The sequence below is a fragment of the Cryptomeria japonica genome, chromosome 5 (genome assembly GCF_030272615.1).
Source record: "Cryptomeria japonica chromosome 5, Sugi_1.0, whole genome shotgun sequence".
Classification (NCBI taxonomy): Eukaryota; Viridiplantae; Streptophyta; class Pinopsida; order Cupressales; family Cupressaceae; genus Cryptomeria; species Cryptomeria japonica.
Window position 1 is genome coordinate 903,496,798 of NC_081409.1, and position 25,520 is coordinate 903,522,317.

General features: G+C 37.7%; 1 protein-coding gene across 3 annotated transcripts in view; it reads right to left on the reverse strand.

Moving 5' to 3' along the window:
* The window catches only part of LOC131034649 (probable transporter vicT), a 203,985-nt gene that overhangs the window by 19,656 nt on the left and 158,809 nt on the right, over positions 1–25,520 (reverse strand). For 2 of the 3 annotated variants that reach the window (XM_057966212.2, XM_057966211.2), the window contains 3 exons: positions 24,380–24,446; positions 1,019–1,090; positions 768–833 (listed from right to left, as the gene is read on the reverse strand). In XM_057966212.2, the coding sequence (XP_057822195.1) occupies positions 768–833; positions 1,019–1,090; positions 24,380–24,446 (205 nt within the window). The remainder of the gene's footprint in view (positions 1–767; positions 834–1,018; positions 1,091–24,379; positions 24,447–25,520) is intronic. The other variant, XM_059221844.1, reaches the window with a different exon arrangement.

Below are 25,520 nucleotides of genomic sequence, written 5' to 3' on the forward strand. Positions count from 1 at the left end.
TATTTTGCAGTGGTATATATATATTGCTTGAACTAGTGATTCATGTGATGATGGTTTAAATGAGAACTAGTCAGAATTGTTTCAGATTACAGTATATTTTTTAGTGGGTGCTCATATTTGAGGTTGGTGCCTTAGAGAATCGGAGTTGGTGCTTTGTGTGAGTTGGAGCTCATTTGTAATCTGGGTTGGTGCCCATTTTTATTAATGAAAGTTATTGCATGCCGTGGTTTTTTACCCAAAAGGGTTTTCTGCGAGAAATCTGGTGTTTGTCTTTATGGTTGCTCTTTTCATGTTTTATGTGGTTTCAATCAGTTAAAAGTTTAAAAGTTTTTGAAATACTGATTCACCCCCCCACCCCCCATCTTGATATTTCCTGTGTGCTTTTCAGTATCCATGTGGCCATCTCAACAATCTATCTAGGTATGCTGGATTTCCGTCTTCTTTTTTTTTTGATACATATATCTCCATAATTACGTACATATAAGTTTAATTAACCATTTATAAGGCTGAATGGGGTTCAAATACCTTTAGAGACTGATGGCTGACAACTGTCATATCACTACTTTCATTTTTTTGGAAAGAGAATATCCTAGGTTCTCTGTATTTGCAATTGAGTCTAAATGCAACTGAATGAAAATGTTACTCATAGCATCATCACAAAAGTTTAGGCACTAAAAAAGGGGTTCAGATGAGCTTATGTTTTGCTGTACAATCACTCCAAGGCAAATTTGCACCTCCCTACAAGCACCTGGGTAAGAAAAGACAACCTCTACATACAGAATGCTTGTTGCTCGGCACGCCTTTTCAAGCTGCAGTCCCCGTGCAAGCAGCACCTGCAAACAATGATTGTATTAGAAGGCATGGAAATTGTTCATTTTTAGCATGTGCAGCTATTTTGAATGAAGTAAAAACAAAAAAGAAAGGAAATTATTTAGCCAGGTATTCTCATTAGAAATAACTAGAAACGAGAAGTGAACAGTAAGAACCCTTTGCAACTGAACAAAACAATAGCTCTTACCTCTGCCACAAAAGCCAAGAGAGCAATGATAATCATGGCAATAAATGCAAAAATGTCTGGAACCACAAATTTCTGAGAAGAAAACAAGAACCTCAAATCAGTTCCATATAGAAGTTATATCATAAACATAACCAAATCCCAATTGGTTATTAACGGTGTCCAGCAAAAGATGCAACTCATCACCTATAAATGCATACCTATTATTATTCTCACCATGCAGAAATTACATATTAACTGTGTGTATTTATTAGGTACATGAAAAGTAGTATCAGAGCCATATCTTGTGGCTTGTGGTTTGCAAAATTGTTTTCGTTTTTTATCCCTTGAGATTTCACCTATGTTTGGTCAATTTGTGTCTATGACAGAAGAAAACGTTTTTGGCTTTCAGCAGATGTCCTAGTGTTTCACTCAATTTTTTAAACCATGTAGAGAAGAAAACGTAGGTAAAACTGAAGAAATGAGATTGAGAGAAATTGATGTGTTAACTCAAAGAGAGCACAACATTATATTATTGAAAATAATCTAAAAATATATAAAGTAGTTACAAGTTAAAAATAGATTGCAGCTACAACAAATGGCAGTTACACACTTATAAATAGAGATACTACTTGTTATAGCAATAACTAATATTATTCTAGATTCTAATACTCTTATTGACTAAACAAAAAACAACACCAAGTTTTGTCCCAAAATTTGAGAAAGAAAATAGGACCAAGAGGTTTATTCATTAAATCAGTAGACTGCTCTTCAGATATGCAAAAATGTAAAGGAATATCTGCAAGCAACTTTCATGGCAGTTGGTACCTAAAAGAATTTGATAAAAGAGCAAAATGAATATGCTCGGGAGCTGAACCAGAAATTTCTTTCCCTTTCCTTTGAGATCATTCATCTGATTGAGGAAGTTTGCTCTCATGTAAATCTTCCAGAGCGGAGTAATACAACTTAGATCTCCAATACACCATGGGAAACACTACGAGGGTGAAATCTCAAGTAGAGTCTCAGACGAACTCTATATGGGCAGAGCCTTAGCCAGAGTGGATACACCTTCAGTTTGTTGACGAGAATAATCATTATGTTATGTTGGTATATTATGTTTATGTTGTCGTCGGTAATAATGAGTTACGGCGGTCAGTTAGTTAGCCGACGGGTAGGTAGTTGGAGTTGCGACGGTTGTGTCGCACCCCTTCGGCTGTCATATATTGTACCACCTCCGGGTGTTGGAGGACATGTAATGTTGGCGACACATTATAATATGAACATCTTTTGACATTAATGGCAAGCTTATTCTGGTACTTCTTTTGTATTTGCATTGTGCATTGCTGTTCGATTTCTGTATTCTTCCTGTTTACCCAGTGAGGTAAACACAGTTCTGCATCCCTCAAAAGAACAAGCCAAAGGTGGACACACTGGATAACCCCGATGAACTAAAAGGTTCATCTTTCTCAACAACAACGCAAAACTAGATTCTAGAACATCACTGACATCCTAATTATGAGACAAAAGTAGATAAAACTAAACCAACAATATGCCTTGTAGCAAAACCAACAAGTTTATACAAGTCGCCTTGTCTAATGCCTATGGCAACCATTCTATCATGTTGCACAATAGAAACAATCCTATTTCTTGAACTTCCTCTTCCTGATGGTGGATCACTGGGTGTGATTCAAAACATCAATGCAAAAAACCTACACAGTAAATCCAAAAGCTATCTTATTATTTCAACATGAACATTACAAAATTAATATCAATTATTGCTGCCCTTCCGGGGAGGGAAATTGTTTTCAAAGAAAAACTTCTCGTGAAGTTGAGGATCAATATTTCCAAGCAGCTTGTAGACCCAGCCTTCTTAAAACACTGCAGGGATAATTTTCCAAACCTCACTATCCCCTACTGCAAAAAACATACACATGGAATCCAAAAGCTATCTTATTATTTCAACATTGACTGTGGAAAATTAATACCAACAATTGCTGCCCTTCATGGAAGGAAAATTCTTTTTAAAGCCAAACTTCTCGTGAAGTTGAGGACCAAGCTTTCCAAGCAATTCATCGAATATCATTCCATCAATAGCAGAATTGTAGCAGACCATAGAAGCAGATATAAGATGGCTTTAAGAGCAGTCTTAAAGGCAAATTTTTGCAGACGGTGAATTCTAACAGACCCTGAGGCAAATTTATGCAGACCTAGAGGGTGAATTATATTAAAATAATATTGTAATATTGATATAATGGTCATCTTAGTCATTTGGTTGGTATTTAGATACTTTTATTTATGTCTTTTGTCTTTAGTTAGTTTTAGGAAGTTTCTTTTCTGTCTTTCATGAATCTATTCTCAATTGTTACAGATTTCAAATGCGAGTTGTTGCAGATTTTTATAGGCTATTTATTGCAGATTTGAAGGACATTTTATGCAAACATTAAGGGCAAATGCTTCCATACCTATGAGCAGAGATTCTTGAGCAGAATTGTGAAGGGTTTTGGATCTAGGCAACGTCTACCCAGCCCTTAGGATGCACCAGCATGCAGGCATACAGTTAGATATATATGTAACATGTAATGTATGGGTATCATGTATTGTATGCATAGGATGTGGTAGACGTTGCCATGCAGTTATATGTATGTATAACATGTAATGTATGCATAAGATGCTAGTGCATCCTAAGGGCTGGGTAGACAGTGCCTTGGATCTAATTGGAGAAGAAGGTCAGACATTCACCATTTCATTCTTTTGGAGGTTGGCATCTCATTTCCAAAGAGGTTGGTGTCTCTTGCTAAGTTGGTGCTCGGTTGTGGAGATTGGTGTCTTTAGTGGGTTGGTGCCTATGAAATCATATTAAGGGGATTAGTGTCTCTTGTGGGTTGGTGCCTACAAAATTTGTAATAAGTTTTCAATACAGAAGCAATATTTTTCCGCGGTTTTCTCCCTTAAGGATTTCCACGTAAATCATGTGATCTTACCTGTTAGATCTTGCATGTGTGGTTGATTAAGCTTTTTGAAGTATTGCTATTGCATCTAATCAAGTTTTTAAAAAGTAAAAGTTTGTTGTTATACTGATTAGAAAATAAAGAAATAGTGGAAGGGAAGAGGCAACACTATTATTCAGCACTTGAAGGAGAAAATAAAAATGGCCTGATTACACAGCCCGACTATATTAAATGGTTAGATCATGTTGTACGGTCGAGTTACATAGCATGATGGGTTCCTAAATCTCTTGTCATTGTACGATCAAAACATTCATTCACTCAGCAGTTAGCAGTACGACAATTTAAGGCAACAGTACTCATATGGCATCCACTCCTTCGACATAACATTAGGTAGTATTCGATTTATAACATATGGTGACCCTTTGTTGACATCATCCTACAGCTCGAAGCACTCATTAGTCAGATCATACAACCTTGTGATTGTAAGAAGCCTATACGGCTAGCAAGTTTCACTCTTCACAAGGTTCAACAGCTAGAATTCTCCACTGCACATCAGGTTATGCCATAAGTATCATTCTCCTTGGTACATAGCACAACAGATTTAATTACTTTAGTGGTGAACTTATTTCCTTACCATCAAAAATGGTTGCAGCATATGACAAAGAACATCATTGGATTACATATGACATTGGGTCTCTAGCAATGTACAACATCAAGCACACAACAACATACAGTGGGCACAAGTTCACATCATATGGCCTCAATGATCCTCCAATGTTCGGCTTCATCTCTTGCGTCTATTTCTCCATGGCGTCTGACATCTCCTCACCATTTGGCCTTTCACGCAACAATGTATATACATTGTACAACTAGTTGGTAGCATCGCATGACAACACTCACTCCTCTACACCGTACAGCAATCCATCTCAAGCTAAGTTGCCAGATTCTTCCCTGGCAGCCCAGGGTTCCGGTCCAGTCCGGCATAAATATGGCTAGGGTCCCACTTTTGGACTGTGGGTTTGTTGTGAAGGACTCAGTGAGAATTTGGACGAATTTGCAACAAATTTTGACATAAGTGGCAAAATTTGACAGGTTTAGACATTTTTTTTATTTTTTTTAAAGTTCTTTTTTGGTCTATTTTGGTTAACTCAACCCTCCAACCCTAAAAAAGACCAATATGAAGGCCAAAAAGGTGAAACGTATCTCATTTGTGCAATTGTGAATGAAAAATAAAACTTCTTGACTCCATTGCTAAACTTTCTTGTTTGCTTGCCATTGCTCAAGGAGTGTTGAAGGTGATTGTTGCATGCTCTAAGCTGGTTTGTGAGTATTCTTACGTGGTTTCAAGTATTGAGAACTCATCAAAGACATTAAAGAGGAAGATTTCAACAAAAAAGGTAGGTTTTTGTTGATTTTATTTGTTTTTTAAAAATTTTCTTTGCATTTTTTTTACAAAATGAAATGAACTCTCTAGTTTTATTTTATTTTTTCATTTTGATTTGTGGCTTTGTATGTTGTTTATAGATTCATAGAATGGCAAGTGCTTCTAGCATTGGGAACTCCCGATTCAAAATAGACCTGGGCTCTCCACTATGGAAATATGCGGAAATGGTTCAGCAACTACCAGGTGGAGGAGGTTTCCTTTGTATTTGCAGCCATTGCAAAGAGGAATATACAAGCTCTTATAGTAGAGTGAAAGCATATTTGTGCTTTATCCCTCAAAAGGCATCAAGTTTTGTACAAGCAAGCCAAGAGTCGTAGGGCAGCCTCCACCTAAAACCCTTCTTGTAAGATGAAACAGTTGGGAATACAAATGTTCATCCTTTGGAAAGGTCTAGAAGTAAAAAAGCATAGAAGACCTCTATGGCTTTAGTTTCCAATGGAAATATGTGGAAATGGTTCAGCAAATACCAAGTGGAGGAGGCTTCCTTTGTATTTGCAGCCATTGCAAAGAGGAATATACAAGCTCTTATAGTAGAGTGAAAGCATATTTGTGCTTTATCCCTCAAAAGGCATCAAGTTTTGTACAAGCAAGCCAAGAGTCGTAGGGCAGCCTCCACCTAAAACCCTTTTGTAAGATGAAACAGTTGGGAATACAAATGTTCATCTTTTGGAAAGGTCTAGAAGTAAAAAAGCATAGAAGACCTCTATGGCTTTAGTTTCCAATGGAAATATGTGGAAATGGTTCAGCAAATACCAAGTGGAGGAGGCTTCCTTTGTATTTGCAGCCATTGCAAAGAGGAATATACAAGCTCTTATAGTAGAGTGAAAGCATATTTGTGCTTTATCCCTCAAAAGGCATCAAGTTTTGTACAAGCAAGCCAAGAGTCGTAGGGCAGCCTCCACCTAAAACCCTTTTGTAAGATGAAACAGTTGGGAATACAAATGTTCATCTTTTGGAAAGGTCTAGAAGTAAAAAAGCATAGAAGACCTCTATGGCTTTAGTTTCCAATGAACAACCTGAAGAGGGCAATCCATTCTTGTGTGTTCTTCAAGAACCGGTGACAAATAAGACAGTAAAGGGGCCCTTGGAAATGTCATTTCACAATGAGGCTAGAGACATTGCCGAGCAAGACATAGCTAGATGCATCTATGCAAATGGATTGACATTTAATGTTGTTCGCTCACTGCATTGGCAAAAAATGTTGAGATCAATTAATGAGGCTCCAAGGGGGTTCAAGGGCCCGAGTTATGAGAAGGTGCAAACCACTTTATTGGACAAAGAGGCGAAACATGTAGAGGATTCCTCGAAGCCTATCAGGGATTCATGGATAGAAATAGATGTATCCATAGTATCTAATGGATGGAAAGATGCAAGAAATCGCCTTTGGTCAATGTTATTGCAGTGCCCACGAGAGGTGCAATGTTTGTGAGAGCAGTGAAATGTGAAGGGCAAGTGAAGGACGATCCTGTTGTGATGTATTCACACATCGCCCCATCGCAAATGGGGACCCCCACTTTTTCGCTTTCTAGGCTAGTTGTCTTAGCTTAGTTGTTAGTTGTTGTCGAGTCTTAGCTATTAGCCTTTGCATTAGAGAGGTATAGGTGCTCAAATGGTTAGGAGTTAGGTGGATAGTCTTGCATGAGTGTGAAGTAGGTTTGCAAAGTCTAGATTTCGCGAGTTCAATCATAAATGAAGGATTGCTAATTAGAGGGTCACTTCAAGTGCCACTCTTGGGGAATGAATTTCACTTCATGAACACTCCTTATGTAAAGAACTAAAATTCGCTCTAAGACTTCATGATGTTCATGTCATTATATATTGAAGTCAAGGATGTAAGTGAAAGTGAGCAAGGGAGAGTTTAATCGTGATTTGAGATCCACTTCATAAGCTCAACCTCGGGAGAGACTTCATCTTCAAGGTCAGGGGAGTCATGAACTCAGGATTTGGAGCGAACTTCATGCTTGAGAGATTTGGAGCGAACTTCTTCATGTTGAAAGTGGAAGAACGAAGGAAATTTGAGAGCACCTACTTCATGTTCAAACGTTCAAGGGCAAACTTCATGAGTTGCAAGTTTGGAGCGAACTTCAGGAGTTGAGAATTTGGAGCGAATTTCCTACTTCATGAGTTCAGCATTTGGAGCGAATTTCATACTTCATGAGTTCAAGGTTGGGAGCGAACTTCAAGGGTTGAGGATTTGGAGCGAATTTCCTACTTCATGAGTTCAGCATTTGGAGCGAATTTCATACTTCATGACTTCCCATCTTGGAGCGAACTTCATGAGTTCAAGGTTGGGAGCGAACTTCAGGAGTTGAGGATTTGGAGCGAATTTCCTACTTCATGAGTTGCTATCTTGGAGCGAACTTCATGAGTTAGACTTTTGGAGCGAACTTCATGACTTAGCCTTTTGGAGCGAACTTCATGACTTCACCTTTTGGAGCAAACTTTAAAAAATGAACTTCATGAATCAATAAAATGGAGCAAACTTTATACAAAATGCACTTCATGGGTAAGGGAAATGGAGTGAAATTCATGATCAAAGGTAGAAGAATGAATTCAAGTGTATTTGTACTTCACGAGTTGAGAAACAAGAGCGAACTTCATAAGTTAAAGGTATGAAGGTGAACTTCATGAGTTCAAGGTTTGGAGCGAACTTTAGGAATTGAGGATTTGGAGCGAATTTCTACAAAGGTGAACTTCATGACTTAGAAGAATAGAGCAAATTTCTACAAAGGTGAATTTCATGAGTTGAGAAAGACAAGAGAACTTAATAAGCAAGGTGATTGAAACAAGCTTCACGTGCACACCATCAAGAGCAATCTTCATCTTCAAACCTACATGAGCAGATTTCAACTTCATGAAATAGCATGCATGAGCAAATTTCATATTGAATTTCGCAAACTCAAAGAGTGAACTTCATAAATGGACATAGGGGAGTGAACTTCATGTTCTGAGCTGCACAAGCAAATTTCAAGAATGAAAGTAAATTCAAAGGCAAGACGAGAGACAACTTCATGAAAATCAAGGGTGGAATAAACTTCAAGAACTCCTCTCCAAAGAACACAAAAAACAACTTCAAGTGTCGCTTCATGAGAGTGAATTCTCTTTATATGTTCTTATTATATCTATATATCAAGTGTATTTGATACTCGCCTGTTTGTTTTGCAGGAGATGAAACAAGATACAAGGAGAACCTCTTCAAGAAACTTCATCGGCAAACACAAGAACATCAAGGAGGAGACTCTCACCACCTCAATTGCATGAAGAAGATTCAAAATGCTACTAGGTTGAAAGACTTCAAATGTTCAATAGTTGCAAGCAATAGAGCGGGATATCTTCAAGGTTCTCATTCTATCACATTAACATGGAAAGATCGTAGGAGTGCAAAGGAGAAATCATCTAACTACCTCAAGGCACTAGAACATAAAGGAAGGATAACCAACATGATGGAAGGATGTTTTACAATCTTGAATTCCCTTCGGGAATCCAAGAATCGCAGTCAGTACGATGAAGAGCTACATTCAACCAGTCGTATCATTCATCACAAGACATACATCGAGCATGATTGAAGAAGCATATAGTTTCAGAAGAGTTAATCAAAGTTTGCTTCTCATCATCATCATCCCTTTAAGCAAACTGGATAATGTTGAGTATAAAGAGATATCTCTCAACATCCCTTCATCATGATGAATCAAATCAAATCTACAAAGTGCATGATTGAGGTGGCATCCTAGTCACTACTCCACCAATCCAAGGGGTCCACATCAACGCGTCCAAGTTTAATGAATCAAACTCACCCGTGATGGCACAAACTTCGAGGCACCTACCCTTGTTATCTATTGGTCATGTCAAAGTGTTGTAATCATTTCATTGGCCAAATTGAGTTCGTTGTAACAAACCCTAATTAGGGTTTTCATTGTAAAATCTTGGCTATTGATTTCAAATGGATCTGAGCCATTGAATTGTATTGAGAGCATTATAAAAGCTCAGGTTCTTCATTTGTAAAGGTTAAAAGTTAACAGTCAGCAAATAGAGTAATAGTTAGCTAATAGTTAATGACAATAGAAGAATAGATAGCAATTAGTGTAGAGTAGGAGAAGGCAGAAATTGTTGCCTAAGTTGTAAATGAACTCCATTTTCATTGAATTTTCATTGAAGTTATGGTGAAGTGTGTTGTTTCTTTACAATGTGCATGGTTTCTTGTTGGATCTTTATGTTAGATGCTAAATAAATTAGATTGAATGGAGGAATTTGTTGAATGTATTCGTGTGGAATCCACCTAGTCCATACCACTAGCCTCTTACTGATTGTAAGTGTGCCTTGCGTGGTCAACTGGAGTGATATGAGCTTAAATTCAAATTGGTGTCCGTCCATTGTTTATGCGTTAACTTGAATGGTGAGCAATGTTCGATGGTAATGATTTGAACATCTTTGAAATATCCTTAGAAGATTGCACTGAGCTTGTGTCAAATTAATCAAGTTGATGGTGAGACCTCACCTGGTAGGATTCCACCTAATCATTCATCCATATTCTTACATTCTAAGCCTTAGAATAGACTCTCTCAACCCTTCATCTTTTGCCATTTTTTTTAAAAACTCAAGCTAGTTTAGGATAAAACAAAGCATCACAAAATCGCAACATCAGATGATCTAAGTTCCAGCAGTTCAAGCATTCGATAATTCGACATAAGTCCCCTTGCAATTCCAACATAATCACATCAACCAACAGAGCTTATCCACACATAGTGACCCTACATTCATGAACCTTGGAGTCTTCTCAAATGATCCTTAAGCTAATCTTCAGCATTTGAGAGATTTTGTTCAAGAGAGGATAAGATACTTTTGGGTATTTTATTATGTGTTTGCATGTGCCTAAAAAACAAATCAACAGGTCCATTCATTGCAAACATTCTTTTCCAAGGCATTGAGCAAGCTGGCCCTCAAAATGTTGTTCAGGTGATAACAGACAATGCCAAAAATTGTAGGGCTATCGGGTTATTGGTTGAGGAGCACTATAAACACATTTTTTTGAGACCTTGTGCTGTCCACTCACTCAACCTAATGCTGAAAGGAAAGAAAGTTGAGTGGATCAAACAAATGTATAATGATGCCTAGGAGATCCAAATGTTCACCACGAACCACCATATCTCGCAAGCCATATTTAGACAATTCTTGAGATTAGAGCTCTTGAAGGTAAGTTAAATTTAATTTTGACTTTCATTTATTATTGTCTTGATTTTGAAATAGGTTGCTGAGACCCATTTTGCCTCCAACACTATTGTTTTGAGATGCCTTGTGAAGGTTAAAGGGGCATTGTCTAGAATGGTAATCAGTGCTAATTGGAGCATATGGAGGCAATCTAGTAGTATGAGGGCAGCTACCATTAAGGCAATGATACTAGATGACTCTTGGTGGGATCGTGTTGAGTACCTCCTGAGATTTACTAAGCCCATATTGACCATGATCCAATACACTGACATGGATAGGCCTTGCTTGGGTGAGGTATATGATGGCATCGACTCCATGATTGAGGATGTGAAAAAATCATAAATGAGAAAGAGCGAGATCCTAAAGAAACATTCTTCAAGGAACTCCAAAAATCATGGTGGAGAGATGGAACAAAATGACTACCCCTTTGCATCTCCTTGCCTTTGCAATGCACCCCAGGTACTATAGTCAGGCAGTCCTTAATGAGAGTAGCACTAGAGTTGCCCCATATAGAGATCCTAAAGTTGCTCACGGGTACAAGGCAGCCCTTCGTAGACTCTTTCTCGATCCCAATGGACCTATGGGGAAGTCTGAATTCATGAGTTTCGCAAGCACCGATGATTGTGGTCTTGACTCTCTTGAACACAAGGAAGGTGTTGATGCTCATAAATGGTGGTACTTCCATGGAGAAATATACCAGCACCTACAACCCATTGCCATCAAAGTTTTATCACAAGTTCGTTCTTAACTCTTAAAATTCTAAATTCTAAATTCTTGTTGATGAATATTGAATTTATATTTAAAATCTTTATTCATAACTCTTAACTCTCTAATTTCAAAATTGAAAATCTTGATAGGGTGCTAGTTCATCATCATCCGAGAGGAACTGGAGCACATACTCCTTCACCCACTCAATAAAACGCAATAGACTACATTCCAAGAAGGCAAAAGACTTGGTCTATGTGTATTCAAACTTGAGGCTCCTAACACACAAATACAATATCTACAAAAAAGGGGAGGCAAAGCATTGGGATGTTGAGCCAGAGTGTGTGGAGTTGGATGATTCAATTGCCTGCCTTGGTGCACTTGGAGTTGATGATGATGATCATGAGCTATCTAGTGATCATGAGGCTGCTCCCGAGGTTGAGATTGCTAGTGGCACTGTTTGTGCTTCTAATTTGCCACAATAGGAGGATGATGAGACATTTGATGACTTTTGATGATATTTGATCAATGATGGCTGATTGTTAATGTGACATTATTATTTTTGAACTGTAAATCTGAAACATTGATATGGTGGTGTATTTTGGCATTTTGCTATGTTATTTGGACTAAAACATTAATATATGTGGTGACGTATTTTGCTATATTACTTTACTATTAGCATAGTTGATAGTGATGTATTATGAACTTATTTGCTGCTGCATATATGTATATATTTTTTTATTTTTATATGTTTTTGTACAGACAAACCCAAAGCAAACCCACACCCACCCCAAAAAACTTTTGAACGAACCCGCAAACTGGAAGCCGAATCCGAACTAGGACCGGCAACTTAGATTTCAGGGGATGATGTTGATACAACTCCACATCATGGCTTCAATGATCTTCCAGTGTACCAATTCTCTTCCATCATTTCTCCATGATGTACAATAGCTCCTCACCATATAGCTCCTCAAGCAACAATGCATCTACATTGTACGACTAGTCGGTGGCATCATGCGATAACACTTACTCTTTTGCACCGTCTAACAATCAATTTTAGGCAAAGATATTGGTTGCATCATTTTAGGCAAAGATATTGGTTGCATCATCAAGCAAACACAATTCCCCATTGCACAACAATCAACCCTCGTACAACTTCTTTCCCTAGTTGACATCATACATTTGTTGAACACTCCGTAATCTCCATTTTTTTGGCTTTGTCAACATTGTTTTTTGCCTCTTAAAAATCCATGAAAATTATGTGCCCCATGAAGCTCTATGTGGTTTGAAAGGTCTTAATTTGAGCTTGGTGATGGTGGCTCCGCCCCAAGACCCCACCTTGTACAGCTATTTGGGAGACATCTAGCACAATCTCAACATTGACAATTTAATTCCTAAAATTTACGAACTGAACATTTAAAAATTTGTGTTGTTCATTCATACATTTGGCTAGTCAATCATTACACTTGTTTGGTGAAAATAAATTGGATCGAGAAAGTTAAATATGTGAGATTTTGCCAAGATCAAGAGCTCAATGAAATGTACAAAATAGAGACATAATATGGGACAAGAATAAACTGTATTCTCATCAATAGAAAATGATCAATAATCAAATTACATTATTACATACAATGTAGATGAGCTTGCTTATATAGGCAAGGCTAGGGATATGTGAGCACACAAACATGACATGTGGCTCAATAAGAAACAAGGGTAGGTAGGAAATAGGTGTGGGTAGGTAGGAGAAATAATATAATAGTCCACATGAGGTGGAACACCCACTGAATGTGGAGTGTAACAACAAGAGTGGAGTGTAACAACAAGATCAACACCATAAAAGGTGGAATTTCTCCTACACACACTATCCCAACGTGGCACAAACACCCAAGTGTCTCATACCCAAACTACTATGAAATGCATTATCCTAAGTAAACTTAAGTAAGGTGTAATAATATCCATGATGAATAATTATTTACACCAACAAAATACTACATTCGAAAGGTTCAACAAAATTTGCTTGTCTTCATCAAATTCATGAAAATGAGGTGCCATGAAGATCTATGTGGTTTTGAAGATCTTAATTTGGGCTTAGTGGCCAAGCTCTGCCCTTTGACCCCACCTTGTATCGCAATAGGGAGTGTACCTAGGGCGCTATATCGAGACTGGAGGTGTTGCTCCCAAACCCCCACTGCACTCGTTTGATTTGCCAAGTACAGTACAAGTCCAAGTTTGCAAGGTACACTTCCAAGTTTGTGTACAAGTCTTCATCTACAATATCGTCATTAATCTTCCCTAATATTACTTGATGTTTACTTGTCATCTGGAAGACAACTTTTTCTTTTGGGGAGGAATGATGTAGTCAATGCACAATAATTGTTATTATGTGTCAATAATATTGGTTATCTAACTATGTAATTAATTGTTTATCAGCTTCGGGTAGTTAAAGTTTTGGTTGGTTGACAGTTGTGTTCCTCTTGGCAACTGTCAAATCCTTTATATAGATTATGTATCAAGAAAAGTAGTATGATATAGGCGGATCAACTCTAATGCTTGGATGTCCATCTCTAGTATTCTTCTATAACAATTTCATGTGTGAATAAAGCTATATTTTACTCATGTAAATGGTATGCATTGTCATCTCTACTATTAATTCATGTATTTATTTTATCAGACAGGACAGTAATCAAGTCCCTATGTAGTGCAAGTAGAACTAACACCCAAGAAGGATACTACCTCTCACAGAGACCATGAAAGGTGGTAAAAGTGAGTTTCAATGTATAGCAACAGCAAAAAAAACAGTTCAGCTCTTAATGGAAAAGGTAACAACACAAAGCATGCTAGAATCACCAGCAAAGTGTTTCAAGTAGACTGTGGTGCAAGTGGTAAAATGACTGGAGTCATGAACCAAGAAGGTAAACCCATTGCTTACTTTAGTGAAAAGTTGAATGAGACTGCAAAAAATACCATTACAGAAACACTTAAGAAGTTGAGACACTATGCGCTACCAAAAGAATTTGTCCTATACACATATCATTATGTAGTACAATACATAAACAACCAAGATATACTCAATCAAAGACACATGAAATGCCACGCATATTGCCAGCTTATTCTTTAAGGTGATAGTTAGACTCCATGGATTGCTAAAGAGTACAGCCTCAATTAAAAACACCAAATTTGTGGGTCACTTTTGGAGCACTTTGTGATAGATATTATATACCAAACTAAATTTCAGTTCAGCCTATCATCCCCAAACTAATGAGCAAACAGAAGTTGTCAATAGAAGTCTACATAAACTGCCATGATGTTTGGTTGAAAAGTAGCCAACTCAATGGGATTTGATCTTGGCACCAAAGAATTTTCTTCTAATAACTCAATTAATACGAGTACAATCAGAAGCGCTTTCCAAATTTTGTATGGGTATGGCCCAAGGTGAGTAGATAATTTGAGAGATACAAGTGATTTAGGCAGAAAATTTGTAGCAGCAAAAAATTTTACTGATTACATACATGAGCTACACCAAGAAGTTAAGAAGAATTTGCAGAAAAATACAATGAAATATAAAAAGCATGTAGATCTTACCAGAAGGGGACAAGAATTTTAGGTTCGAGGCTCGGTGTTAGCTCATTATGAAAGTGTTGTGACCTATTCACACATCGCCCCATTGCAAATGGGGACCCCTACTTTTTGCTTTCTGGGGTTTGTTTTTCTAGGGTTTTTAGAGGTTTGTCTGTTAGCCTTTGCTTTTTGAGTGTTGTCAGGGGGATCGCTGGATAGCAGGCTCTGCTTGAGCTAGGTTGAGTCTTTGGGGCCCCAAAATTAGGGTTTCTTTGAAAGTCTTCCTTAGGGCCTGGTTTTGATCTTGTTGCTAATTGTGTCTTGCTTGGTGAGTGAATATCATTCTTGAAGGTCCAAGCTAGGTCAAGTTGGTGAGTGGTGAAGTCTGGAATGTCATCTTGATCTTCAAATGCCCTGAAATTTGGCTAAGTCTAGAATGTCCTGATCCTGAAATTTGACTAAGTCTGGAAAACTGAAGAATCCTCCAAAAACTAGATTTTGCAATATAACTCCTGGAGGTCTGAAACCACTCTCAAACATCCTGACAGTATATATGGAATATAAATTAAAGTATACTAAAATGTTATATTCCATAAAATGATCCTGACGGAGAGACCAAAATGTCAAATTTCGCTCCTGACCCTTCCAAAGGGTCCAAAGCGAAATTCTCCATAAGACATTCTACTTTGACCAAAACCTAGAACTAACGCATTCCCAAGCTTGAATGAAGGTAAAAACGCTTGTTTGAATGAAGAAATGTGAAAATGAAGTCAGAATCTTGGCCAAGAATAGGGATTTGGCTCCTGACCCTTCCAAAGGGGCCAAAGCGAAAATCCTTGAAGACCTCAAATTCTCACTTATCAAGGCCAAATTTCTAGTTCCTAAGGCATGTTTTAAGGTATTTTTGAATGTTCTAGCCTTGTCAAGATTGAAAGATGAAGGATTTTAGTCAAGAAGATGAATTTCGCTCCTGACCCTTCCAGAGGGTCCAGAGCAAAATTCTTGAAAACACTCATTTTTCCTTTAGCAAGAGTCAAGACCAAGGTGGAGATGCATCAGGAAGGATCTATGTTTGCCTCCCAAAGAGGATGAAAATAGGAAAAGTCAAGGATCCAACCCAAAACATGATTTTCGCTCCTGACCCTTCCAAAGGGTCCAGAGCGAAAATCTTTGTAGCCCACATTGCCTTCCCAATTTTGGCTAAGTGTTGGTTTCTAGGGCATGTTTGAGGATGAATTGGTATGTTCTTGCCTTGAGATGGAATTGGTTGATTTTGAAGAGCAAGATTTTAGCCTAAAAGAGAATTTCGCTCCTGACCCTTCCAAAGGGTCCAGAGCGAAATTCATCATAAACTTCATTTGCTACCTTGTTTGAGCTTGAAACCTTGTCCCTTAGGTGGAAAATGATCTAAGTTTGCTTCTTGAGATGGTTTGAAGTTGGAAAAGTGAGTGATCAAGCCTAGAATGAGATTTTCGCTCCTGACCCAGCGAAATTCATCATAAACTTCATTCCCTACCTTGTTTGAGCTTGAAACCTTGTCCCTTAGGTGGAAAATGATCTAAGTTAGCTTCTTGAGATGGTTTGAAGTTGGAAAAGTGAGTGATCAAGCCTAGAATGAGATTTTTGCTCCTAACCCTTCCAAAGGGTCCAGAGCGAAAATCTTCCTAAAGCTCATTTCCTCCCTAGTTTGACCAAATTTTGATTTGCAGAGCATCTTGAAAGGAAGCATGGACGTGTTTGGACTTTGGAAATGTGTGAGAGCTTTGAAAAAATGAAGGATTCTAGCCAAGAAGGTGAATTTCGCTCCTGACCCTTCCAAAGGGTCCAGAGCAAAATTCCTTGCAAGCCTATTCTTTTGACCTTGTTTTGGCTTAAGACCTTATCCCTTGGGTGAAGAATAATGTCTAGTTGTCTTCTAGAGTGGATTGGAGTTGAAGAAATGGAGAATCAAGCCAAGAATGAGATTTTCGCTCCTGACCCTTCCAAAGGGTCCAGAGCGAAAATCCTCTTAGACCTCATTTCTTTCCTTATTTGGCCAAATTTTGATGTCCAAGGCATGTTGAAAGAGAGAAAGGGCATATTGAAATCCTTAAGGACGTTTGAAAAAGTTGAAGAATGAGTGTTTTAGCCAAGGAAGGAAATTTTGCTCCCGACCCTTCCAAAGGGTCCAGGGCAAAATTCCTTACAAGCCTATATTTTTTACCTTGCTTGAGCTTAAAACCTTGTTCCTAGGGCGAAGAGAGATGAGATTTTACCTTGCAATGAAGTTTCAAGTTGAAAGAATGATGGTTTTTGGTCAAGAATGAGATTTTCGCTCCTGACCCTTCCAAAGGGTCCAAAGCAAATTTTCTCAAAACCTATCCTTTCCCTCAAATTTATGCCAAATCTAGTGAGGGTCAAGTTTAGAGGTATCTTTAGGCATGTCCTTGAATGGTCAATAATTATCAAGTTTGAAGGAATTGAGCCAAATGATGAAAATCGCTCCTGACCCTTCCAAAGGGTCTAGGGCGAAAATTCTTCAACCACCTATTTCCCCTTGCAAAATCATGTCAAACTTGGGTTGGATGTGAGAGGAGAAGTGTTTTCTAGCCTTTTGAGGTGAATTCAACTTGAAATGATGGAGGAATAAGCCTAAATTAAGACATTCGCTCCTGACCCTTCCAAAGGGTCCAGAGCGAATTTTCTCTAAATCACCTTTTTTCCCAATTTTGTGCCAAGCCAAGTGCTGACTAGGGCGAGTTTTGATGGGAGAAGTCCTCAGGAATGACTTTGACTTAGCAATGATTACCAAACTTGAAGGAATTGAGCCAAAAAGTGATTTTCGCTCCTGACCCTTCCAAAGGGTCCAGAGCGAAAATCTTAAAACCACCTATTTTCCTTGCAAGTCTAGTCAAACGTTAGGTTTTCATGGCTTGGATGGGTGCGAGGAGACATGTTCTTGCCTTTTGAAGTTAATTGGTGTTGAAAAATGATGGAAATTAGCCCAAACCAAGGATTTCGCTCCTGACCCTTCCAAAGGGTCCAGAGCGAAAATCCTAGGATCACCTACTCTCTTTGCAAGACAAGTTAAAATTTTGATTTTTATGGCCTAGATAGGAGTGAGGCAATGTGTCCTTAGTCTTGGAGGTGAATTGAAGTTGAAAGGATGGAGGAACATGCTCAAAACAAGAGATTCGCTCCTAACCCTTCCAAAGGGTCCAGAGTGAAAAACACTAAAACCATCCTTTTCTCCAAATTTTGTGCTAAGTCAAGCCTAGACTAGGGTGAGAAAAACTATTTGGAATGCCTTGGAAAGATGTTTGACCATCAAAAGTGTGAATTTTGAGCTAAAATTGGAATTTCGCTCCTAATCCTTCCAAAGGGTCCAGAGCGAAATTCTGGATAGGTCCTGTCCCTGGCTAGGTTTTTGAGCGAATTTGACTTTTTAGGCCTTGTGAAGATCAAACCAATGTTGCCAAGTTGGGAAGTGGATTCAATGTGGGGGAGTCCAGATGAATTGAAGTGAAGGAAGTGTAAAATGAAGCCTAAAGAGTGGATTTCGCTCCTAACCCTTCCAAAGGGTCCAGAGCGAAATTCCCAAAATCACCTAGTTTGCCCATGAGAAAGGTCAAGTTGTAGATTCCTAGCCTTTGGTGAGGAGAAGGATAGCGTATGCTTGCCTTGGAAGGCATTTTGGAGTAGAGATATGATGGAATTTGTCCAAAAATGCAAAATTCGGTCCTGACCCTTTCAAAGGGTCTAGGGCGAAATCCTTTGAAACTGCTATTTTTTCACCTTGTTGGGGTCAGGCGAGGAGCTAATTGTGAGGTAATGTTGAAAAGAGGTCTAAATTGGCCAGGAATGCAAAATTCGCTCCTGACCCTTCCAGAGGGTCCAAGGCGAAATTCTTATGGAGCCTGTCCCTGGGGAGAATCTTGAGCAAGCTTCATTTTAATATCTTTTTTTGATGATTTAAGGTATAAAATGCTATGTTAGAATAAATATATTATGTGTCCTTAATCATTTTATGGTTTGTCTTGCAGGTGAAAGAAGACCAGGCCAGGGCAAGGACGACCTCCTCCAATCCAACATCAACAGGGACGGCCTCCTCCAGTCCAACATCAGCAAGGATGGCCTCCTCCAGTCCAACATCGGCAAGGATGACCTCCTCCGGTCCAGCATCATCAGGGACGACCTCTTCCAGTCTAGCATTTGAAGGAAAGGTACACCATCCATCCTGCACATCAAAGACAAAGGAGGTTAAAGCAAGGGTTCGTTGAAGAAGCAAAAAGTTTCAGAAAGAGTTAATTAAAGTTAGCTTCTCAGCATCATCAAATTGAGCATCTACCAAGTTACAAGTGTCAGACAAGGTGGCATCCCAGTCATCACTCCTCCAATCGGATTGGTCCACCTCAGCGTGTCCAGATTCAATGTACCTGACTCATTGGAGATGGCACAAACTTCGATGTACCTACCCTGGTTATCCATTAGTCGAATATTCTAGAGAAGGCATGTGTCCAAATAATGCAATTATTTCATTGGCCATAATTGAGTTGTTGTAACAAACCCTAATTAGGGTTTTCATTGTAAAATCTCGGCCATTGATCTCAAGTTGATCTGAGCCATTGATTTGTATTGAGGGCACTATATAAACCCTGGCTCCTCATTTGTAAAGGCTAATGGTTAGCTAATAGAGAATAGTTAGTAAATAGTTGATAGTCAGTGAATAAGTAGTAGAATAGCAAATAGAATAGCAATTAGAGTAGACTAGGAAAAGAAGATAAGACATTGTTGCCTTAATTGTAAAGACTTCTTTTTCATTGAAGATATGGTGAAATATGTCGTTTCGTTGCAATATGCATGGTCTCTTGTTGAATCTTCATTTTAGATGATAGATAATTAAATTGAATGAAAGAAGTAGTTGAATGCCCCTGTGTGGAATCCGTCTAATCCATACCACTAGCCTCTTACTGATTGTAAGTGCGCCCTGCGTGGTCAACTGGCATAAAATGAGCTTAATCTCAAGTCGTTACACGTCTATTGTTCATGCATTAACTTGAATGATGATCAGTATCTGATGGTGTCCGATTTGAATATATTTGAAGCATCCCCCAGAAGATCGCACTGAGTTGGTGTTGAATTGTTCAATGTGATGGTGAGACCCAGCCCAGTAGGACTCCACCTAGTCGTTCATCCATCTTCTCGCATTCTAGGTAGTAGAGTAGACTTCCTGAACCCTGCATCTTTTGTCATTTGTTTGTCTTCCAGTTAGTTAATAGGACTTGTGATTCGAGCAAATCAGACGTTCAAGTCATCAAATGTAAGTCCCCTTGTATTCCAGCAAAATCACATCATGTCGCGAGAAGCTTATCCACACGTAGAGAACCTACATACAAGAACCTTGGAGTTGCCTCGACTGATCCTTCGGCGAGATCTTCAGCAGTCGGGAAACTTTGCTCAAGAGAGGATAAGGTACCTTTAGGTATTTTATTCTGTGTTCGCATGTGCATAAAAAACACATCAACAGAAAGGAAAGATTTCTCCAAGGGACCTATTATAAACTAAAGTATAAAAAGATTGGGCCATGTAAGATCTTAGAGAATTTTATGTCCAATGAATATGAGATAGAGTGTCTTGAAGGTGTAGATATATCACCCATTTTCAATGTTGGTGATTTATACCACTATTATGAAGAACAAGCTACTAAAGAAGAAGGTGAAAGTTTTAATTCTAAAAAGGAAGGATGGATATAGAGATTGCCTAGAAAGGAAAGACACAAGGTTGAAGCAATCATAGATTCTCAAGTAGCCAAGAAAACAAGGGTAATAAAGTACAAGGAATACTTGATCAAATGGAAGAACAAAGCATCAGATGAAGCAACATCGGACGCAACCTAGATGCATGCATCCAAGGTTGCCAAGCATGGAATTTCAGTATCATATTTTGTAAAATGTTTATGAGTTGCAAAACTCATGAAACATTCCACTTATCTAGTGTGTCTAGGGCAAGAGCATCTAGGTTTCTCAAAATCCTACACACCCAAGCATTCTATTCGATTAAATTTTGGCTTTTATTCTAACTCGTGTATTTCAGATTTTTTTTGATGTTCAAATTTTTGTCTCTGTGAGGTCTCTTTTCCTGAAAACAAATGTTGGCGATCTTATGGCTTAGGTGAACTAGTAGCATCTATTGATTCGTTGAGCCCACACTTATTTTCTCTTGGCATGATTAGTAGTAAGGTTTGGGTGGCATGCAAGAAGGGCCCACCACACCTTTCTCTGATTGTTTGAATTTTATTCTGGGCATTGATTCCATGTTGGGCCAACCTTATCCTTGTTAATTTATGCTTTGAATTTATTTCTTGAGTGCTCAACATGATGGGACCGGCTAAGACCGGCTAAGACTTCCTTTTGTTGTTGATAAGCCATTTAACCTCTTGCTTGGGCATGGGAATTATAGTAGCTGTTGCCATTGCTGTTATGCGTTTACCACAACAATTTTCTGACAGATTCTTCCTCCACTCATCCATTAAGACTTGAGCCAAGCCTTATTGCTAGCAGTGATAGTTACCTTTGCTAGCAACAATATCCTTATAGCACAAAAAAAGATATGCCCAAAGAAAGTATTTGCACATACTGAGGATCATGGGATACAGAAATTGAGTTCTTTTCTCCTTGCTGGTCATATGGGACTTTTATGATCAAGCAAAGTCCTGGGAATTCCTTTAAGGTATTATGCCTTGTGATTGGACTGCTTACCTACTTACCTATAAGCAGGTATTAACTAAATTCTAATTCACAATGCGAGCGTAAAACAAAGTCTAGATGGAAATTTCTAAGTGTTGTTATTCCTTATTGCCCGTGTCAATTGGATTTTCTTGTCCTTAAGAATTGATTTTTGTGTGGAGCTGCTAGGATCGGTTGCCTTTCACTAGGCACTTGATCATTTTCTACATCAATTTTTTCCTACAAGTTTTCTCCTCTTCTTTTTGGAGGATCATTTTGTACAAGGGTACCTGACATGACTACACATTTAATGAGACCCATTTATCCATCTCTACATACCCACTCAAATTGCAATTAAATGTACAAATAAACTACGTTGCCAATTCAGGTACGAGTGCATCCATGTGTATATATATATATATATATATATACGTGTGTGTGTATGTAATCGTGCAAACTTGGCCATGTCTTTTTATGGGAGCAATATTAGTTTTCTTTCAATTAAAATTTAAGTCACAATTCTTCCACACAACAAAGCCAAACAGGGCAATGCAGGCCTCCATGGCAAGCACACTAGCAAATGTAGGATCATACACAACTCACTATGAAACAGACCTTCAAAAATCATTGGAAATGACATGATAAAATCTCATTGATGATTTCATCGGTGCATTAAAGATTAAAAACAAAAATACAACACAAAACAATACATTGAGATTGTACCCTAACCCACAATGGATCAAGAAAGAACCTAAGGACGAGCCCGGATCATACTAGTACCCACATCGAACCCATACTTGATTCCAGGGCTTTCCAAACAAACCCTGTATCATAAAATGAGAATTGCATGATACACAAATTAAACACATTACACAATATAGACATGGGGAAAACCCTCCTTGGTAAAAATCCCATAAAGCATCACTCCATTATAAAACACTTTTAGAATGATCTATTAAAACATAGACCAAACTTGGGAAACACTTCTCCTTACTTCCATACAGCCAATATACCTCTTGTGCATAGTGATAGTATTCCCTATTAATCTCCAAATTTACCCTCTCAATGACATAAAAAACTCTTTAAATATAGGATAAAGGGTGGCAAAATACTTGAAAAGGTATTAGTCACACCTATTCAAAACTACCAGTATAAATAATTAATAATCTAATATTTTATTAGATTGTCAATTACTACTTAAATGGCATACATTTTATGAAACATGTAATATGCATTAAATTTTATAAAATGTTTATTAAATTATAAATTGTTTAGATGGTATAAACGTTAAAGGGTATAACCCCTAATAACATTATCTTCTAACAAGGATGGATCTCCCCCTTTCTAAAGTTTTTGAATGTCTTGTAATTAAGGATATTTTGAATTTTCTCAATAGTTTAATCAAATATGTACATACCATATATCAATACAAAGCTCTCAAGACATACTTTCTAGTGATATAACCTTCATTCTCTGGGTGTCTTGCATTGCATAATTTTTTCAAGCTTTTCAAAGACCCTTCTATCTCAATGTGGAACACATGGCAATTAATTGTTTTTACAAGATATTCCTAATAAATTCAAAGGTAAGTATTGTATTATCTTTCAAGTTTATAGGGCCATAAAACATTCCTCTTATTGATATGCAGGTGTGACTGAAAGTACACGTTAATACTATCTGTGGCAGGAATGCATGTAACTGCATTATCATAAGACTATATTTTATAATTAGATCGTGGTTTGAGATTCTGCAAGTCTCTGGCAGACACACAGAGTCCCAGACTGGGCTAGTAGCAGCAAGTTTCGATGGTTTGGCCCAGTAGACTCAAGAGTCTGACAGCGGCTCACAGATTTTTCTGTGATTCCACAATTTTTGCAGAAATCAGCCAATGCTCAGTCAGCCTTTGAGCTCACTTTATTTTAAACATTAAAAACCTAACTAAGATAATTATTACCAGCATTTGAATTCATTAAATTCTCTAAACAATATATTTTAAAATCTTCATTTTAAGCACTCATTTTTAATCTGAAAATTCATGGGATTATGTCCAATTTTTCTAGGTTGGTAACTGTTGTAATAGAGTGACAGTTCACTTAAATCTAGAAATTTGTAGCTTTTCCCACCATTTTGAGAGGATTTCCAATTTGATTAATGTGTTACTGATGTTTTTCTGCTTTGAAATGAATATGAATCCAAATTATCTTGAAATACATCTTAAAATTTAAATTTTTTTTAATGATTGCTGAATTTTTGTCCAATTTTTTTGCGAGGTTCAAGCCAGCCTAAAATAGGCCTGGCAAATTTGAGCCCCGAGTCTGAGTTTCACAAGTTAAAACTGTAATATGTTTGGCTATTTTTCATTTCAAAAGTAATTCAGTACAAGTATATGTTACGTTTTCTGAGCAGAAAGAGGTTCCTATGTAGAACTATCCCCTTCTATTCTGCAAATATATCATGGAACATTAAAAAAAAATCCTTTGCAATCTCGAACATGAACATCTATTGATGTTGAAATCTTTTAAACTATGAATGCTCCAACAAGAATTCAATTTTCAGCGAAATGCTCAGAGATCTATGCAAGTCCAGCCACAAGTGGCATTAGGTTCAAACTTCATATAGCATATAAACATGCTTTATATCAAGGTATTGGATGCTACTGACCAAGACACTTTGATAACATAGAGTATATTCCTCTTTGCTGGAATGATTTCCATGTAACGTTGGTTTTTGATACAAGGGTGAATAGGAAAACAGCTCTCTAGATCACTCCCAATGACTGACGGGTCTTGCATAAAGGGAAACATGGATTATTAGATCTCACCTGAAAGGAAAACATGCAAGTTGCTGCTACAGGACAAGCAAATGCTGCAAATGCAAAAACAGTTATCCTGCAAGACAAATATTTGTTAAGAATTCACATATATGACACATTCTTCCTCCACTATAAGCACCCAATACAATTGTTTTCAAAGAATTACGAACTTTACGAACTAAGAGGCACCAACTAGTTTGAGTTAAAAATAAGATAATGTCCACAAATGATCAAAATAGTTCAATGGGATTTAGAAGTACATCCAGTAACAACAGCGAAAGAAAGCCATAAATGAGCTCTGATATCTAAAATAAGTGAGATGCTACAAGTTTAAAGTTGTAAGCACAATAACAAAAGACATTATCCATCTAGCTGGGATGTGCCCAAAATGTATAATCCCTTAAAATGTTAGAAATGACAATACCATATTATATAAATAATACAAATGTAGGAGAAAGATTCTTCAACAAATATAGCAAAAAAGTTATGGAGAACATTGAAGGAGTGAAAAGTTGGCCCTAGTCTTTATCTGAAAAAATAAACAGACCAATATCCTCGTTTATGAAATGTTCACCCATGCTTTTTTTTTGGTCTGTTGATAGAAAGAGACAGAATTGCAGAAGTATTCTGTATATCATGTTTCCTATATTGAAAAGAACATTGCATATGAAAGAGAATAAACATTTCTTGCAGCATATCATGTTAAAACATCATTTCAAAATCAGATAGCATCTAAAAATGTACTGAAATCAGACTTGAACTACAAAATCAAATCTGAAATAATCTCCAAAGTTGAATTAGAATACTTAGAAATGATCCATCGTTTGATACTGAGCAAAAATGGACAAGGGCAATTTGTTGGTAGATTTTCCAAGATTCCAAACTCTTCTAAATCTGCTCTAGCTCCTTGAATCATCAATCAGTAAATAATGCCACCTCCAAAGATTGTTTTCAGACGACAGTAGAATGCAGATTTCAAACCTCAATGTAAACTAAATGTCCAAGAAGATGGCACAGCCTCCTAGGAGAGCGATTTGGCTTATAAATTCAATACTCCATCAAATCTATCAAATGAGAGGTTAAAATGAGTTGCCCAGTAAGGTGATTGCAATGAAAACATACCCAGAAAGATCTCACAAACTCCTGCCAA